Below are 20,092 nucleotides of genomic sequence, written 5' to 3'. Positions count from 1 at the left end.
TTCATTCTGTCCCTCATTCCTTTCACAGGGCAGAAGCTCCAGCCACTGGACTAGTGATGGCACAGAGCCCAGCCGTTCAGCAGAAAGGTTACAGGCCGGGCGGGCTTTGGAGCAAGGACAGTCACGGGCGCATCATGCGAGGGTGCAGCGGGCACTCGACTCCGCTAAGCCTGCTCCCTCCCTTTTCCTCCCAGATACTATTTCCGTGCCCGGGGGACGCCTCACCCGCGCGCTAAAGGAGGCGCTCCTGCTCGCCAGCTTTGAAGTCGTAGCCCCGCTCCTGCTGCTCCTCCTCCAGCCCCAGCCGCGCGGAGCGCTTTCCCGTGGCTCTGCCTCCTCTTCCTTCCACACGAGGGGTTGACCATGACGGCGAAACCCAGGAAGTTCTGGCAGGAGGCGTCGCACCAAATCGTCGCTGGTGGCTCCGCAGGTAAGCCCGCTTACTCGATCCTCGCGCGCCCTCGGGGCCTCCCGCGCAGGCCTGAAGCCCCCCCGGCGTCTCCTGGGGCCATGAAGTATCACTCCCACTTCAGCGTCTCTCCCGCGGCTCCGCGTTCAGCTAGGCCCGCCTCCTCCAAGCAACGGGCTCCCCTTCCGGAGCTTCTCGGGTCCGCCCTTCCCTTTTCAGCGCATCCAGCAGTGAGCGGCGGCGGCTCGGCGTCGCTGTGCGTTCCGCTCGGCCCTGTTGCTCTATTCGGCTGAGCCGATCCGTGTTACGCCAAACTAAACTCCGTGGAAGTGGATGGAGCTTTTCCCTAAACGTGTCTTGTAGAGCAGACTTTTAAAAAAGGGTTTGTAGCTTGATGCACGGCTGACAGTTACTCAGAGGAATTAGTGGCTTCTGTAGGTAGTTGAAAGCGGATTGTTATTAAGGGTTACCTTTCTTAAATCAGCAAGCCGGTGATTTTGAGATTGTATTTCATTTTCTGATGACTAAGGCCACCAGATCTGGATCGAAAAAATCCGGCCACCCGGATATACAGAAAACTAATTTTGCGATCTAGTGATCGCCTGGACTTGTGGAACCCAGATCCTTTGAACCTGCAATATGCAGTGTTATATCTAATTTATGTACCTGTGTTTATGAATGATTATTAGAATGTATGTTGCACTATACTATAATGTTATGTTTTAAGATGCTGTAACTGCTTTGGAAGATTTTGCTGTGGAAGGTGGTGCACAAATGCTGTGAATCAGAACAGCAAAAGAGAAGGGGGGGGGAGATGCTAGGTGCCCATGACAGGTAAACATAGTTTCAGAAATGTGAGATGAATTAAAGGGATTTAATAGGAGGAAGGGTCAAACAGGCCATTAGTAGTTGAAGCTCCTTGCTTGGATCTTCTGCGGATCACGTGGGGGCTCTTTCAGCCCTCCTCGTGTGTGATAAGAGGTTTGCTACATGCAAAGTGTGTGGGCTTTATCACTTAGCTATAGCATTGTGTCTGTTCCCATTCCTTTACATGTTTTGGAATGCAGGCTTAGCCCTATGTTGCCTGAAAGTTGGGGTTAGGATTTGGTGATGAGGATTGGAGGGCAGTGTCTATCTCTGGGACACAAAATTGCTGTTTTCCTACTTTGGGCCTGTTAGCTATGTCATCCAGAAGGTAAGATGAAATGAAGGCTGGTAACAATCTGAGTGTGAACTCATAGCCACATATATCACCTGCCCTTTCCAGCGAGAGCCAGCTAGGCCTGAAATTATAGGGGATCCACTGCTGTGGTGTTCCCTAGTCCCACTTCTGCAAAGTATCTTTCATGCCGTGGTAGACAGCAATGTAGCACCATGAAACTTTGAGGTTAATTTTCAGTAGTCCATAGGATTGTATAGTTCTATCTATAAGTTCTGTCAAGTTGAGAGTAGCATCAGGCTTTGTATGACGTGGCAAGAGTTGGCCTCCAAAAAGTAGGTGAGGACAGAGCCTACTTGGGGAGGAAGTTTCCCATCTCACACAAGGTAACTCTGGGCAGTGTACAATAAAACTAACAATTAAACCCTATTATAAAACCACTGAAACAATTAAATAATGAAATACAATAAGAACAAGATCGTGAGAGGGTTAAAATCAGAATGTTATACATGGTGCAGCCAACATGTGGGCTCCCTTGCTACCAGGGGATCCCCAGGCCTGGTGGAAAAAAATCATTTAAATGCATTAAAAGGACCCATATTTTTTGTCTAACTCTCAGTGGGCTGATGGTTTGGATTATTCACAAAAGGAACCGTGACAAGCTGTGTGTACACACCATGTGATAAGATCCTAGCTTAATAAATTCTTGTTGATACATTTATAGGTCTCTTCATAACTGGATACTGTAATAGAAACTGACAACGTTGGAGCTTCTTAAATAGATTCAAATGTTTCTGGTAGCTGGGCAACATTGGTCCCCAACTCTGTAGAAGAATGAGAACAAAGACAGAAATATGTTCTTCCAAACTCCTCTCTTGTTTGGAAAAGATGTTATTTCTTTGATGTTTTAAGTTTTAAAATACATTGCCATTCTTTGAGCGAAATAATCCATGTATTATGGTTAGGGGTTGATAGAGAAATAATGCCGATAATGCAAGATGTGAAAATCGAGGCTAAGAGAGATTGTCTTTCCATAACTTTATAATATAAGTCAGGCCTGCACAACTTGTAGAGGGGAAAGGGCCACACTGATAAATTAAAAATAACTGCGGGCCACAAAAGAAACCTGGTGTACCAGTCAGCAGTTTGGTGATTAGCAAAGCAGCAGTGGCACTGGGGCTGGCGGTGGTGGTGAGGCCTGACGATGTTGGAGGTGCTTGGCAATGGGGTCTTTTGGGGTGGTGGCAGTTAATTTATTGACTTTTTAAAAAATTGCGGCAGGCCACATAAGACTATCCCCACTGTATGGCTTGCACATATTAAAAGGGGAAGATTTGAATGAAGTAGGGATACTGCTGTACGTATGTAGGTGGAATTGAACGTTCTCTTTCTAATGCATAGCTGGCAACAGGGCCAGGATGCTGCAAAGGGAATTGATTGGGTCAAGGAGTTTGACACTGCTATAACTCAGAGATATTTGGAGTCCTGTGGTGGATGATGACCAGGTAGAATTAAATATGTTCCAATCTTTATTTTTCAGCAGTACATTAATATTGCAATAAATATTTAGAATCAGATTCTTGATTCTTTTGAACATGGGATTGAAAAAAGAGATATTTGAATGATTTTAACTGCATTCATCTATTGATATTAAAGCTATGAAAATCATCCTTCTCATACATGTGCTTGACTAAAATGTGTTCCACTAATTCAATACATTGTATGAGAACAGCCTTGGTCTATCTTTCTGTTACCTACAATTTGCCAAAGATGGCAAGAAAAATTCTTTAGCGATGTTCATGGGAGGCAGAAGAAAATTCAACATTTTAAAAAATGTAGATTTTTTGGTATAGTTATCTTTCATCTTTGGCTATGTGTTCCTATATTTCAAAAATGTTCAGCTTGAATATTATCTCTCTCTCTCTCTCTAGTTTTGCTTATTGCACCATGAAGAAGAGCTTGATATCATTCCAGATTACATTACTATCATTCTGATATTTGTTAATCCAATAATGGCTGGTTCACAATCACATTGGACCATACTTTGCTTAACTGTCATTCTAATAAGCTATAATGGCAGGGTTCATCCATTGTGATAAGCCATAAATCATTGTTTACAAACCATAGTAGTTGGGTTTCTACAAGGTACTGAACCAGAAACAATCTAATCATAACTCAGTTGCTTTGTTCATTTTGTTGAAGAAATACTGATTTATCTCAGTGTGGTACTTTTTGATTTTCTTTCTGCTAGAGAAAATTTATCTCACCATTTTTCCTTGTTTCAATATGATTCTTCTGGAAAGCTTTATAAAGTGACAGATGTATGAACTGGATTCTAAATAGCATGAAGAATATAACGTGTATTGCAGAATTTATTTTTCTGCTTTCAAATGTAACCCTCTATTTAAAAAACTAATACTTTTGAAATTGCTTCACTATGCATATTTACTATTATAATTATCTATGGTCTTAAATATATGTCTAGTTTGTTGAAGGCCATGTCAGGATTTTGAGCAGTTAAAAGAGTTAGTGATTTTGTGGGAAGTATTGGAAGTAATAAGTAAATTGATTTCTATAGCCTGACTGAAGTAAATGAACACAATATGTTGAGATTGCAAATGTGTCAACCAAGAAGCTAAAAGCAGGCTGCAGATACCTCAAGAATGAGGAAGAAGTTGGTGCTTTATGGTAGGATAGCCCATATGCAAGGTGAATGTGGCTCCATAGCCCTGGTGCTCTAGTCTTGCCCTCTTTTTGCACATCTTCCTTGGTTTTGATTCTTCTCTCCATGCATTTTTGCACTTCATTTACAGTACTTGCTCAATGGCCCATAGTAGGTCGTCATATCAGAAAGGTGCTCTCCCATCTTCTTTCCTGAACAAAAGAAATAAACACTGGCCCATGGAACATGTTTTTTCAGTTCTCACTTGCTTTGTGGAAGTCACGTTTGTCACTTCAGTTATACAAAGACCAAGTAAACATGTGTAAGATTCATCCAAGAAAATTACAATTCAAGCATATCAGAATAAACAATTTTTACTTCCAGTTGCACTGCTTTCATTTTGCCACATGTCAGAATGTCACAACTTTTAAATAAATTTTCCTTCAGGGTCTTCCGGTGGGATCATGGTAGACTGAACAGCTTTGCCCGCAAGCTCTGCAGGCAAAACTGGCATCACGCCCATTTTTTGGGGGCTCAGGCTGGTTTCTCCTGAAGCCCAGGAGTGTTTTTCCGGATCAAGGAAAATGCTCGGAATTGATCCATTCGTCCTCCAGATGGCAAGTTGCAGCCAGGGGACCATAAGCAGCATTCACAATTGATGGTTAAGACTTCACCGGGAGGCTGGGATGTCACCATTTCCAAGCACGCTGCAACCTTAAAGGGATGTTAAGTCCAGCCACCCTATTTCTACAGAGATATATTTTTAAGTATTTGTATCCTAAGAGAGGCTTTCTACATTAAGGAGACATTATCTCTCTTGGTGCTTATCGTTATTTCTGTGATTAATTTTTTTTTGAAAAATTTAAGCTTTGGATTTTGCTTTCTGTCCAACACTAAGGAGAGTTGAGAGTATGTTACTCTCTCCCTGTTACTATTTTTGTGTTAATTAACTTTTCTCCTACATCTGCTGTTCTGAACTTTTACTTTCCTGTCGCTACTTTCCCTGAGGAACTGTCTGTTACCTTATCTTAACTCAGTTCGGAAATTTTCCGTTACCTTTTACTTCTGCCAGTTAAGTATCTAGGGGGTGCCATAATCTACTGCCTCAGACATGGAAGACCTTAACCAGGCTCTCGCTGACTTTCATAGAGACACTAAAGCAGATATTAAGCAGATTCTTTCTGATTCCTGTCAAGTTTTTATGCAAGACATTCAGAGCATTGTGCAAAATATGTGGTTTTAAATGTGCCATCTGGTAGGGGATGTTGTGGATGAAATGGAAGAATTTAACAGCGATGGAATTCTCTCTCCTAAGAAGGAGATTCAGGCTTCTGTTGAAATCCTGGATGAAACTGACAATGCTGAGTTGAAGAATTTAAATGGAGAAATTGAGCTGCAAGACATGCGTGAATTTGACTTTCTGATGGAATGTTATGGAAAAGAAGGAGTTATTATGTATGGGAGGTATTTTGAAGAGAAGTTGAAGTTTTTGAGGGGGGCAGTTGGGCTGTTTGATTTCTTTAAGAAAATAGCTCTGTGCTTATTATGGGGTTATGTAAATACTTTGGTCTGTTTTGAAGTGGGCTAAGGGACCAGAAATATTTATCTGGATGGTCTTTTGTTTTTGGATGATTTTACTTATTGTTTTATTTTTGATGTTCAGGCTGCTTTTTCTTGCTGGGAAATCCTTGTAAGGTCCAGCACCCAGATGTGTAGACTATTTAGCTGTGACAAGTCACATTGCCCTGGGTGCACCACGCGGAGGCTAGTCTACGTTGCACCCCAATTAGTGCACCAGCAATTAGAGAAGACTTTGACATTGAGTCAGCATGGCGCCAGGAGTGGACAACTTCTAATCCAGATCTGTTTAACTTAGTGTCTGATCCAGCACAACGCCCTTACGGCTTTGATCTCCTAAGGAAAAACTGGACTGCGCTGAACCGGATTTGTAGTAATCATGGCAGGTGCCAATATTGGAAACAAAAACGGGGGCTGGTCAATAATCCTAACTGTGACTGTGGGAATGTCCCGCAAATGTTACATCACATTGCGATGGAATGCCCACTCAGAAGGTTCCCTGGCTCCCTGCAAGAACTACATCATCTTAAGGGCACTGCTGTCCAATGGCTAAACGGTCTAGATATTTGGCCATATGCTTAGCCACTCTAGTAACTGCTCATGCGTAACTTAATTCTATTTATAATTTTACTCATTATTCGTATTGCATGTTTTTAAAATAATCTACTGTCCCAGTGTTTTATATTTTATATACATTTTATATATCATTCTGTGAACTTTTATGCAATAATGCTGTATTCTGCTATGCCATATGAAATAGATAAATAAAAAACTTATTGTTAATTTTTGGTATTATGATTATTAAGTTTTTTTAAAAAAATAATATTAATTCATGTTTCTTGTATTGTTAACTATAATGGCAGACAATTTACAGGCTTTTTTATTTTTGATTTTTATAGTAGACAGGAATGTATAGAAAAGTAGTAGGAAGGGAATAATTAAGTAATTGTTATTTGGGAGGGGAAGTTGACTAGGTGATTTATATTTTTTCTTTTTTTATATATATAAGTTGAGGGAGCAATGGTATTTAGTGATTTTTATAATGTTCTAAGGGATTGACTGGTAGAAATGTGATTTTGGTTTAATATAGAGTAAGGGATTGATTATGGGAAATTGCTTTATATCCTTGACGCTTAAAGTTGGAAGTCACTTCTCTTTGTAACCTATTTAACATTTTTCTCTTGTGTTTTCACACTTTTTAAGTTCTTTTTTTGTAGTTTTTTGTTTTTCTGCATCTTTTATCTTTTTCTGAAATTTAATAAAATTCTTTAAAAAAAATAAATTTTCCTTCAGGTTTAATTTATAGCGAAACTTATAATATAACAAAGACGTAACTGGTGGTGGTTGGACAAGAACCAAAAGAGAACCCAGTTCAGCTCTATTCTCCACTTTGTATTTCATGGATGAAAAACAAGCAAAAATCTAACAAATGATAAAAAGTAATTTCCGTCCACATGAGCATTAATTAAACTCTTTGCAGGGACATCATAGGCATCTTGCAAGATTCTTAAGTTCTTTCTGATATAAGTGTGATTGTTCATATCTTTGCAACTATGAGCTTTTTTTGACCACTAGAGCAAATCGATTAGGAAGTAGTATGTATGACCACTAGGGAAGGGTCTTCATATACTGTCTTTGTGACTTCTCAGCTGTGGCCCTCTTTCTCTCTTGCTTTCCTCTCTTCAAAATGTAGTTTAAACAGAAGTAGCCTGATGTATTTCTTAATGAACCTCGCTTTCACTTCAAATTTAATGAGTGTCTGTTACTATTCATTGATAGCTGGGCTAAACCTATCATCTGAATCTAAGACAACCAAATATTATGAACACTTCATTATTTTTAAATAGGACCTGCTGCTACTTAATTAGTTGGTATTCTTTTAACACTCCACGTGCTCAGAAGCACTCTTAACAAGGATTCCTACTGAATTCAGGTCTCCAACAGTGTTGGTGTTAAATTAGGCCCAGGAAGTCCCAGTTTAAATTGACCTTCAGTCACAGAATCCTGGATGATTTGGGGCTAGTCATTGTTCTTAGTCCATTCAAACTCTCAGAGTGGTTGTGCTGGGAAAATGGATGGGGATGTAGTAGTAGTATGTATTGTATCCAGAACTCTTGGAGAAAAGGCAGGCTATGAATCTAACCTAAATGTCTAAGCCATTGAACTAGAACGGAATAGAAATATGAATAATAGCAACAATTCAGGTGACATATGAATTTTGTGATCTCTCTTGTATTGCTCCTAATAACAGTGGTATGTTTTGCTTAGGTGACTACTGGCAGCAATTCCTTTCAACGAAGAAAAAATAAATTTTGGGGATGAAGTTTAAATCTGAATGAGTAACCCTCATGTCTGGCCAGATGTCAGAATCCTACCCTTACCCAGCCAGCCCTAGATCAGTCACTGCTGGTTTACTTCTGTCTTGCTGAGTATTGAGCCGACTCTTGTTAACAGAACTCTACTTGTCCATCTTCACAGCATTATTTTCATGTCTTTATATCATTCTAGGGTGTCACAGAGCTCTTGGAATTCCATTTTTCTATAGCTTTGTATTTATTTGCTTATAGCTTAACATGATTTGTGAACTCTGTGTAGTATTTTTCTTTACAGCTTAGCAGGTGTTTTACACAAACCCAAGTATTCATGGTTTATTCAGAAATGTGTAGTTAAGCAAAGCCTGGCTTAGCATATAAACACAGCTGTCCTATTTTCTGCAAATATACCTTTGCCTTTGCCAGATTTAATTCTTCAGGGGGGTTTAATAACGTGTTTATATGAAGCTGGACTACTACATGTTGATCTTTTGCTTTAAAAAGACCAACAAACTTCCCTTTCCCATGGTTGATCTCTTCCTCTGTTGGGCTGTGCCCACTATCTAGTAGCCTCTGGCACTGCCTTTCTGCAAATGCTTCATTAGTGAAAACCAGACAGCGGGCAGATCTTCCTCCTTAAAAGTCAGGTTCCCACACTAGTTTAGGAGCAGAACAGGGAACAGTCAGGGCAACACTGCTCAGCCAGCCCAGTTCTTATAGCAGATGGGGTCTTGGCAACTTTTGTTGTTTAAACATGCAGTGCTGAAGCATAGAAGGGGTATGGATGGAGGGTAGAAGAGCTTAGGCCCTCAGCCTCTGTATGGCATCTCTACGCTTTTGCCTCTTTAAAGTAAAGAGTAGCAGCAGCACACCAATATTAACTATAACTTGTGGTTTGACTAGGTAATCATTAGTTATGAATGGCATTGTGCTTTTCATTCAAACTACTTTATTGCTGTATGCAAATGGATATTTGCAAAAATGATTACTGCTACTCAACAGCGACACTGAATTTTGTTTGGCTTATCTGAAATAATGTATTAGGGAGAGACTTCCTCAGTGTTTGTTTATGGTCCATTAATTAACCTTAATCACATATATCTGAGCCAGTCTGCAAGAATGTATTTCTTTGGCTTTAAAGTTCTTTCATTTTTATGAAACTGTTGTTTCATAATGTTCAAAGTAGAGAATTTTGCTTACTACAATTATATTCCTAAGCCACAACTCTACATACAATACCTACTATTTACCTGAGAATAAGTCATATTGACTTGCTTCTGAATAGACTTGCATATAATTGCAGTGTTAGTTGCTACGGATTCCAACAGAGAAATTCACGCATTAAGAGGGTTTTATCACACATCTACTAAACTGGCCACTGGATGGCAGTATAATGCTATTTTAATACTGTATAGTAAATTGAGAAAACACTTTTTCCTTCTGTGATGGGTTTGCAGGTGAATATGGAATATCATTTTTAACTTGATGTAAAAAGTAGACTAATGGCAAAATGAGATATTAAAATTCCATTTTTATGAGAAGAGGATATTAATGAAAACATTAAAAAAGCTGTCACTTAGTAGCAATACATTTTGAGTAAAATCATTAGAGATTTGATGGATAAAAGAGGAGAGCTTTTTTAGTTATCCGAAAAGTTAGATCTTTGGGACATTTATGCTGGAACTATCTGGCACTTGCCCTGAAAAATGAATTAGCTGAAAAACTGCAGACACAAGACTAACTATAATATAGAGAATAGACTGAGATTTAATGAAGAATAAGGATAAATGGCTTAGAGAAAGATGATCATACAAGTAAAATAAACACTTTTTAAAGCTACAGAATAAATCCTGATTTTTTTTCTTTCCCTTCCTCCCCCGCAACACATTCTAACAGAAGAGTGAGACATCAGAACATATATTTCTCATTTGACCTGATCAACAGGATTTGGGAAGTGATAAAACCCATTGGTTGGCTACTTGTGTCAATATCAGAATGTCCATTGTCAATTGTTTTGTCCATACACTAAATGTCTGAGACTTCATAAGGCCATAAAGTAATCAAATACCTCAATTGCCTTCAGATCTCTGCATAGTGATTCAAAGGGATGTGGTTTGCTTCAGTGCTTTAAACTGCCTCATACTTGATTTGAAGGGGTGGTTCAATCAAGTCTTCGGATTGCTTGCTGACTTGCTTGCTACATTACCAAACAATTATTTGCAGGTCATTACTTAGAGGTTAGCTTCATTTTCTTCCAGTAGCAGATGGTCAAACATCACCTGCCAACTCCATCTTGAGAAGTGTAGAGTAGTGGTATCTTCACTTAAAACAATGTTGATGTCTTGATGTGAGCCTGCAGCCCTAAGTGCTTCAGAACTTTGTGTAATACTGGATGTTTTAATATCTCTTTACAACATAATAAACCTATAAAACAATTTATACATTGTAGAATAGAATCTGCAAGAATATATAGAATATACTATATCTAAATTTTTCGGAATAAGATGAATGGGTTCAATCTTATTTATTAAAGGATTTCTATGGCCTCCCAACTCAGACCAGGTGATTCAGGATAGCATACAAAAGGAAAAGAAAGAAAAACCGTAATCAGCTAATACAAAACAACACATCTCTTACTCCAACAATAAAACAAATAGTGATCAGAATTTAAATCTTCTTTAGCTCATCAGCTGGGAAAGAGCCAGTCCTTCACTGCCATTCAAAAGGCCTACAGAGTTGGGGCTGAAAGTACACCGGGGGAAAGATTGTTCCAAACGGCAGGAGTCACTACTGGACAACTGGAGATCTGGGGCTTAAAGTACAGCATTTCATATGATGCAGTCCTGTGTTATAGTTGTCACTTTTTGGATGAAGTTTAATATATTAAATTCAATTCAGAAGATTCATTAATGAGTTTAGATGCCTATGTTCTTTTGAGGACAATGAATATAGGTACTTTCCATTTGCAGTCAAACCCCAGATATTGCAAAACTGGAGGGGCAACCATTCCTCATCAGTTATATAATCTGAAGAATTCATTTCTCTTTCTATATTCCAGTGTAGTTTTCCTGCCAGGACTGTTTTAAAATTTGGATTGCATATACTTGTTTATATATTTAATTTCCCATTTGTTTCTTGTTGTTAAGTAAACTGATTTAAATGAATAATTTAATTGTAGAAGAAGACATGGTTTGTCTTGTTTAGCGCATGAGAGATGTATGCTTTTATGGTTTCTTTTCGCCTTTTCTTTTTATCTTTCCCCCCTCTATTTACATATACAATGAAAAATCAGCAACAGAAACAAGATAAAAAGTGAAACAATATAAAGATAATATAAACCAGTGAAAAGGAAACAAATTTCAAAACAATGAAAATCAGGAGGAGCAATAATAATGGCAATAAGCAAGTGTACATTCACAATGATGAAATAGGAATGCAATTCTGATGTTCTAAAATGCAAAATGGTTCTTAAAATGCCTGAGATTCTAAAAGTTTTCCCCAAACGTTAAAAAAGACCATAATATAAGGCTGTGGGGAAGCCTTTGTGAAGGGTCTTCCACAAGTGTGGAGCTACCACTGAAAGGGTGTTTTTATTTATGCCAAGTATGTTAAATAGCTTTGTGGTCCACCAAGAGAACTTCAGTTATCACTGAACTAAAATACAGTAAATAAATATCCCTAAGTCCAAATATTTTAGCAAAGGTGAAGGTTGCCTACTTGCTCCTCAGTGCTCTGCACTACCTCTGTTATGTAAGGACCTTGGCTTCTTGAGAAGTCTCTGCCTTTTCCTGTCTCTTACCCTGGGTTAGTGGCAGATACATATAAATAACACAGGAAAGGTCTGACTAAATTCTGTGAGGTGAATAATTTGACATGGAACTTAGTGGATTTGCTGCCACTCAAGCATCACTTTCTTTTTCCCTTTTATTTTACATGCCACTGCTTTGGTTGGAGAGTTAAATAAAATCACACTGTGTGTTATGGAATTAGGAAGTGCATAGAGGATAAAACTGCATTTGTCTACTAAAGTGAGGATGAGCAGAGCAATCAAAACGGGTAGAAGGAGAGATCCACTCTGAGACACAGTGCACTTCTAGCTCACAAGTGGCCAGAGCAAGAGGTAAGAAAAAACCAGTCTGAAGCTGTTTTTTTGTTTCTGTGTCGGTATTTGTTTTGTTTTACTTTTAACTTACATTGAAATGAATGAAAAATAAAATATCTGTGCTAACCTTAGTTGCTGGCTTGTTCATGGCATCACGAAGACCAGAGGAGAATTGAATCCAGGGGTTTGGCAGGAGATGGAACTGGGGTTTCTCAAGTGGAGGTGCTGTTCTGCCACTCCCTTTGATCTGCTCTAGTCAAATGGCACTCCTGCCTCATCTTGTCTCTTGCCAGCGGGATGACTTAGGCCATCTTTCCAAACTTGGTGCCATTTGGATATACTGGAGCAGCCATTCTGCCTAGGAATTCCAGAAATTGCAATCCAAACCCATCTGAAGGCACTAGATAGAAAAAGTGGATCTAAGGTTGAAGTTATGCTTCCAGTTGCTTTGGAAAGATAAATGTTTTGGTGGTCACTCAGTTCTACTATTGTAATATTAACAGAGCCCCAAAATACTAAAATTGTCAAAGCATAGGCCTTGTTTCTCAAGTATTGAATTGTGGATATTACTCAGGATTAGAGTAAATATAAATCAATGTCATATTCTTGGAAAGAAACTATTTTATTTTAATGTCAATAAACTTTAAATTCAGATTTTTCTTATTAGAATAAATGTTTCCTCTTAAAATGCATGATAATCATAATCAAGAGTAAATTTGTTCTGTTATTTATTTTCTAAATGATTGTACATGTTTAGCAGACTTTTGATTTAAATCCCTATGGATATATTGGAGACAGATGTTTAGATGACCTCATGTTTAAAGTAATGTTATATTTGGACACCAGATTAAATTTTCCTTAAAATCTTTCCTTATAAGTGAGACTGTTTGAGTGCAGAAACTAATCAATGTTTTATCTTCGAAGCATACCACTTTATTAAATACAATTTTTAACATTTTGAAATACTTCTTTTTGCATCAGTCTGTATTTTAGAAAAGTTCTGATTATGCAACAGTTGTTTACATATGAAAATAAAGTTTCTGGCTGGAAAAGTTAAATGAGAAACAGATTTTTGAAGTCACTTGAATTTGAATGCAAGTTTGCCATGTCATATATATTTCTTCCCTTCCCAAAATGGTAAAAGTTTGCAATGAGCTTTTTATAGTGCTGACAGTAGAAGGCTCTCTAATTTCAAATGTTAAATATTTTATAATTTAATTCTCTGAATAAACAGAAGAATTCTAACTGTGTTTACTTAGAAGTAGGTCCAACTGATTTTAATAAAACTTTTAAACAATGCGTTTAGAATTTCTGTAATTGACTGTTTAAGGTCACAAAATAGATATATATGTTGGATTTTAAAATGTTAAAATACAGAACAATTGCAATAATTATCCCATTAGAAATATATCTTTTAACCTGAAACTTTCAAAATGATTAACTCTGCATGATTCAGATGTCTTATTTCCATAAAGACAACAGTCTTGTGGGGAAAAAATTAACAAATTCAGCATGTCAAATGTTTCTGTGGACTACAGTCCACTTAGATTCATAGAGTAGCTTTCTGAGATGGGGGTACATAAGGGATAAGAGAAAATGGTAAATGAGGAAAATGAAACGTAAAACTACAAACACGCCAAGATTTGTTTAATCATGGGTTGTTGAAGTGATAATGGCCTGGTTTGCACATCATGCTAAGCCAGATACAAGCAAGCAGAGGCCATGACAATTACCATCTTGATTGTGATAGTTTATAAAATCGTTGGTCAACTGAGTAACTGTATATTGCTCTTGAGAGCTGAATATTGCTGCTTGTGCTGTCAGACATACTTTCCACTTTTGTCTGAAATAGGTACAGTATTTCCTTTAAAAAATAATATACAAAAATAAACGATTATTAATTCATTTCTAGACAGGTATTTATATTTATTATTAAATTACTAGCATTCATTCAGAGAATTAGACCCACTACTTATTGTTCAACTTCGTCTCTTCTTCTGCTGGCCAGTAACTTTTGCGCACCAATCGATTACATCCGCTTATTTCATCTGTCTTACTTTTTTTTCCCCACCCAAAAAATGGATTAGGGTAGGGTTACAGACTGATGGTTGACCGTTACAGCACCACTGCAAATCTACGTTCCCACCCTGTAATCCCAAGAAGGATATTGCACAGGTGATTATGTCTGGCGGGGGCACACATTTTCAAACCTGAGATTTTAACTCTAATGGTGGGCGAAAAGGGAACAGGAGACTTCACTTTAATTAGTGCCAAGCATTAGCTCTTCTGTTTCCTCTGAAAATTAAAGCAGAACGCACATTTTGATCAATGTGTTTGCATTTGCTTTGAGCTGATGTCTTGCACCATATACACCATTTCTGAACTGTGGAACTGACCAGGAAAGCTGGCCTCCTTGACTATCTTTATATTTGCTTTGTGGCCAGTTGCCTGAGAGATGGGGATAAGGCAGATTTTCTGCCATCCCTGGGGTAGGGGAACAGAAAGCTTTTGTGCTATCCCCCTCCAGACCTGCCACAAACACTGCCAGAAAGACAACCAAGAAACTGGTCCAGCTTTTCCCATTTTTTTCACCTCCATGTGAAAAAATTCTTTCAGTGGTGCATAACTGCCTAGCAAGTACTTTCAGATTTCAGGATACTTCTAAAAAAACAAGCCATGCTTCTCCCTTACTAAGAGGATCAGTTGCGAGCTGGTCCGGCTGTAGACCAGGGCAGTATCCAGTACCTCTTCACCTGTACAACTGTCTGGAAAGAGTCATTAAGGACATAACGGGGTCAGAGAGAATAATGTTCTGCAACTAGAAAAGATAGCTTTCTGTTCTTTTCCTTTTTGTGCTAGATGTGGCAGCAATCACACCAGAGAGAATTCAGGTGGCTAGCTAGTATCTAGTGCAGTGTTTCTCAACCTTAGTAGCTTTAAGATGTGTGGACTTCAACTCCCAGAATTCTGGAAGTTGAAGTCCACACATCTTAAAGTTGCTAAGATTCAGAAACACTGATCTAGTGCTCTCCTCCTTGTCCCAGTTCTTAGCATTCCTCAGTTTGAGATCTATAGTTGAGGCAAATCTAACAAAGTGTGGTTATACTGGGCCCTCTTCTCTAAAGAGTCACTGCAGAGATCTGCCTGAAGTGGTGTGGTCAGGCAGCGCAAACTCAAATAAGTAAGACTATATGGCCAAACTTAAGTGGCACATAGAGGAAGATCAGTTCTATGGCTTGATAGGCTCCTCTTTCTGCAGTGTGAAAATGTTGGTTCATGTGGTTGGTTCTGTTCAGGAAAAAAAAATCAGTTTGCTCATATTGTATTGGGGTGCGAAGAAATTGGGACATCTGCAGCAGATACCCTTTCAGGCATAGAATTCTGGAAGGTGAAGTTTGACACATGTAGAGGGCACCAGCTGGAAGAAATCTGTCCTGTTCCTTATTTACTCACAACTTCTTTCTTGCATTCCCAGTTGGAGGAATAAACTTGAAGTTTCTAACATCTTCCCTCCTGAGATGAAGTCCCTGAAACTATTTGGAGAAGCCAGGAAGTGATACTCTGTTTTCCTTCCTTTTGTTGCAGCTCTATTTTTACCAAATCTTTCTTCCTTGCACCAAAGGCACTTTTATTTATTGGTTTCCACCACTGAATTTCTTCTGTGCATTAAATTTGCTGAATATAAGGTGAGGGTTAATACAGAACATATAGACCTTGATTTTTAACAAGCCAAACATTTCTACGCCATTTGTAAGGAAAAAAATGTTTGCATTGCATTTTAAATGTGTCATGTTGCAAAATTGTTATTTGGGTGAACTGAATCACATGTACCAAACCTCTCTTCGGTGTGTATTTCAGCACTATATCGTGCTTAGATGTCTTAATCTGACACTTCCAAAACTGTCAGTGATTGGCAGTTGTCATGAAAGACTACAATGACTACTTATCAACATGATTAGACATTATCTGCATTCAAATATTTTGTTTTCACATAATCCAAATCAGGGAATACATCTTGCACACCTGTCCTCCTCCTTTTCTCCTCTCTGTCATATTTTACATAACAGAATTATTATGTCAGTTGACAACTTGTAATTTGAGGGAACAGTTCTGATTATAGGGATTTGATCAAACCTTGGTGTTTGGATTCAGATAAAATGTTGTATTATGTTTGATTAGAACAAGAAATATTCCATTAATTCTAGTTTGCAAGGGTGAGGAGGAATTGGACCCACTTGGATAATTCACTGTTATCCAAGCCATCGTTTGATAGATAAGCATCTGAATAAGATTTTGGTCTCAAGTGTACAGAGTCATTGCTCAGTGATAGGAACAGGGCCAGCTTTAGGCTAAGGCTGAGTAGGCACTGGCCTAGTGCGTCAAATCTTAGGGAGTGCCAATGCTGCCCCTCCTTCTGAATCATTCTAAAAATGCAAACCTTCACATCAGCGGGAGGCGGCACCATCAGTCAATGTGGCCTAAGGGTGCCATATAATCTTGAGTTGGCACTGGATAGGACACATGCCTTTTCAGTTACTGGCCTCTCTGGCTGAAAGAGTCAGGGTAGTTTGGTGGTTGAAGAGTTGGATTGGGACTGTGGAGGCCAGGGTTTAAGTCCACCATGAGCCACAGAAGATCACTGGATGACTTCGGCCGAGTCATTCTTTCTTAGCCCAACCTATCTATCCCAGAGGTCTGTTGGGATAAAATGAAGAGAGAGTCCCCATGTAAGCTTTCTTGAGTTCCTGAAGGAAAGACAGGATAAAGCTGTATCAGATGAATAGAATAAATAAGAATCAAGTAGCTGATAATGGGAGAAAACTGCTCCACTTTCTGCACAACAAACTGCTCAACAAACTGCTCAAGTAGCTGCTCCCAGACATGATGTATATAGGAATATTTGTTGTTGTTTATTCGTTTAGTCGCTTCCGACTCTTCGTGACTTCATGGACCAGCCCACGCCAGAGCTTCCTGTCGGTCGTCAACACCCCCAGCTCCCCTAGGGACGAGTCCCATCACCTCTAGAATATCATCCATCCACCTTGCCCTTGGTCGGCCCCTCTTCCTTCCTTTTGCCTTCCACTCTCCCTAGCATCAGCATCTTCTCCAGGGTGTCCTGTCTTCTCATGATGTGGCCAAAGTATTTCAGTTTTGCCTTTAATATCATTCCCTCAAGTGAGCAGTCTGGCTTGATTTCCTGGAGGATGGACTGGTTTGATCTTGCAGTCCAAGGCACTCTCAGAATTTTCCTCCAACACCACAGTTCCAAAGCATCGATCTTCCTTCGCTCAGCCTTCCTTATGGTCCAGCTCTCGCAGCCATATGTTACTACAGGAATATAGGAATATAGTCTTGCTTAATATAACACAACTTCCTTTGTTCCTACAAACAGTGTTTAAACTTGCACATTTCATAGTGTGGTAGAGTGTTATTAAAATACATGCTAGTTTTATACATAAGCCTTATTAGTAAAATACACGGAGCTGTTTCTAGCATAATGGCAATGAAACAGATTGCCCTAGTAGCATTCTGCTAACATAGTTTGCAAGTGACTCTACAAGCAATTGAGGACCACATTGTGTTATTGCATATGGAAAAGCCCAAGGATGATGGTAGCAAGTCTTAATTTTTGTGTTTAGAGTTATAAGTAATAGAAGGGCTACAAACAAAACAAATAGTACATTTTCTTTTCTATAGCATCGTTGAGGTTTTGGTGGAGATTTGGGGCAGGGGTGCCTTTTTACCATTTTCTGTTTGTTTGTTTCCTTGATGAATAGTAATGAATCAACCTAGCTGCAATTTAAGATGATCTCCAGATATTTTTTCTGACTGCTGTTAATGCTGTTCAATTCATTATTTTATTTCAGATTAAACTTTGGTACTTTGATTTAGTTAGTCTGCATTGTAAAAGTTACTGCCTAACCAAACTATAATCTAATTCGTCTATTCTAAGTTGCAAATGTAAGCATTGTTGGTTTGCATAGTGCTAAAGACCTGTTTACAAAGGAAGTATATTTTGCTGAAGAAAATGTGCTTTATTTCCCCATAATGACATTGGTGATCATTTTAAACAAATGGGATTTGCATGTCCAGCGCCCTCCTCCTGGATACTCCTCCTGGATACTGGATACATTCCTTTTTCCTCTTCTACTCAGTTTTCCCCATTCTGAAAATGCATATTGACTAAACACTGAGCATGTTCAATCCTCATGGCTCTCTTTTTGGAATACCTGCCTCCACACTTCATCTCCCCACCCCCACCCCCTTTAATCATTTCTGGAAATCTTAGGATTTCCCCAAGCCTTTGGATATTCTCTCTCTCATTCTCGGGTGGTGCCATTTTGGCTACAAAAGTCTAAACATAAAAATCAAGGAGATGATACATCCAGAACAGCTACCAGTACTATTCATTATAAAATATTATGCTTTTAAAAGAAGAAATTTGGCTTTTAAAGGAGTGACACATTTTTATTCAAAGTAAAGTAGTAGCTTTGTACCACCATTAGAAGTAACGCCTCATACTTTTGAATGCATATTAAGGGAATTCATTGCTAAAAAAAAAATGTGAATATTTTTCATGCTAAAACCAAGCCAGGTTTGAAAATGATGAATACGTGTTTTATAAACATAACCCTCATAAAAGAAATATATTCCACACTGAAATTGGTTTTGTTCCATCTTCTGCTGGCTGAACCCTCTGCCTCCCTGACCAAGTGGAGCAAAATACAGAGTGGCATCTTATAAAAATAGCTACATATTTACACAATGTCTGCAGGTCTTTCCCTGCAATTCTCGTTTTTTTTTTTTTTTGCATATCAATAATTCCTATACACTGATTTTCTTCAGAATAAGCAGAAATAAGCTCATGCTACAGACTGATTACATACTTAAATCCAGATCTGTTAGTTAGGAAAAAAGAGAAGCAAAATACGCACCGAGTTTCCTTGAAGCTGAGTAATGTATAACATGAACATTTTAATTGGAAGATGGTTCATATCTTGCCAAGGAATTCTTGGTGGAGGAATTCGTTTAATGGAGGTCTTGTAATTCTGACCCATAATTCAATCTGAATTAGGTTCTTGACAGTAAAGGTGTGATTTTGAAAATTTAGCACCAGAGAAATTTGGTAACATTTTGCACCATGATTTAAAATAATAATCAGCTCTTCCATAATCTCTGAAACATGGAGAGTTGCCACATTAAGTGAGAGAATAGAGAATAATATAAAGTTGAATATCATTAGCTTCTCTCCAGCCTGATAAAGGACACACATTGGCACAATTGAGAACGGGGCCATCACCTTGAATGATCCTCTGATGCAAGCTGGTACTGGGCACTGAGGCTGCGGGAAAGAGGGGTCTGCCCCACCTTTCCTTCAAGAACTCACAGCAGCATGCTTTTGTATCATTTTATCCCCACAACGGCAACCTTGTGAGATAGGCCGGGCTGAGAAAGAGTTGCTCTGAATCACCCAGTAAGCCTCCATGGCTGAGGTGGACTTCAGCCTGGGTCTTCCCACTGGCTGCCCAGAGTAAGAGCAGACGTCCATTTGCTTAGAAAGTTGGATTTTCCCTGTTCTTTCCTTCATTTCCATTGCCAAGTTTTGCCTTGGAGTAGTACATTCAATACTGGAGATAAATTTTTCAGTTTATACTTGTTACAGGAGTTGCTTTTTGACTACTGCTGAGCTAGTACAATTTCCATTTGGAAATGCAAACATATTCAAGTGTTGATTCAACTAGAAATTATGTGTATCTTCTATCCTTTCATTCAAGTCTGGCCAAGGATGGTTACATCTAGTGTGGTTGCTCTTTATGTGAATCACCCACTTTGATTTTGCTTTGTTCTGGAATAAATTTAATGTGTTTTT

At 38.7% G+C, this 20,092-nt stretch overlaps 1 protein-coding gene across 2 annotated transcripts in view; it reads left to right on the top strand.

Moving 5' to 3' along the window:
• Window positions 1-20,092, top strand: part of SLC25A21 (solute carrier family 25 member 21) — a 318,179-nt gene continuing 298,087 nt past the window's right edge. Inside the window, exon 1 of one of the 2 annotated variants that reach the window (XM_063290059.1) lies at window positions 1-430. In XM_063290059.1, the coding sequence (XP_063146129.1) occupies window positions 364-430 (67 nt within the window). In that variant the 5' untranslated portion in view covers window positions 1-363. The remainder of the gene's footprint in view (window positions 431-20,092) is intronic. The other variant, XM_063290058.1, reaches the window with a different exon arrangement.

The sequence above is a fragment of the Candoia aspera genome, chromosome 1 (genome assembly GCF_035149785.1).
Source record: "Candoia aspera isolate rCanAsp1 chromosome 1, rCanAsp1.hap2, whole genome shotgun sequence".
Taxonomy (NCBI): Eukaryota; Metazoa; Chordata; class Lepidosauria; order Squamata; family Boidae; genus Candoia; species Candoia aspera.
The sequence above is the reverse complement of the archived record's forward strand: the minus strand, read 5'-3'. Positions and strand labels throughout refer to the sequence as shown.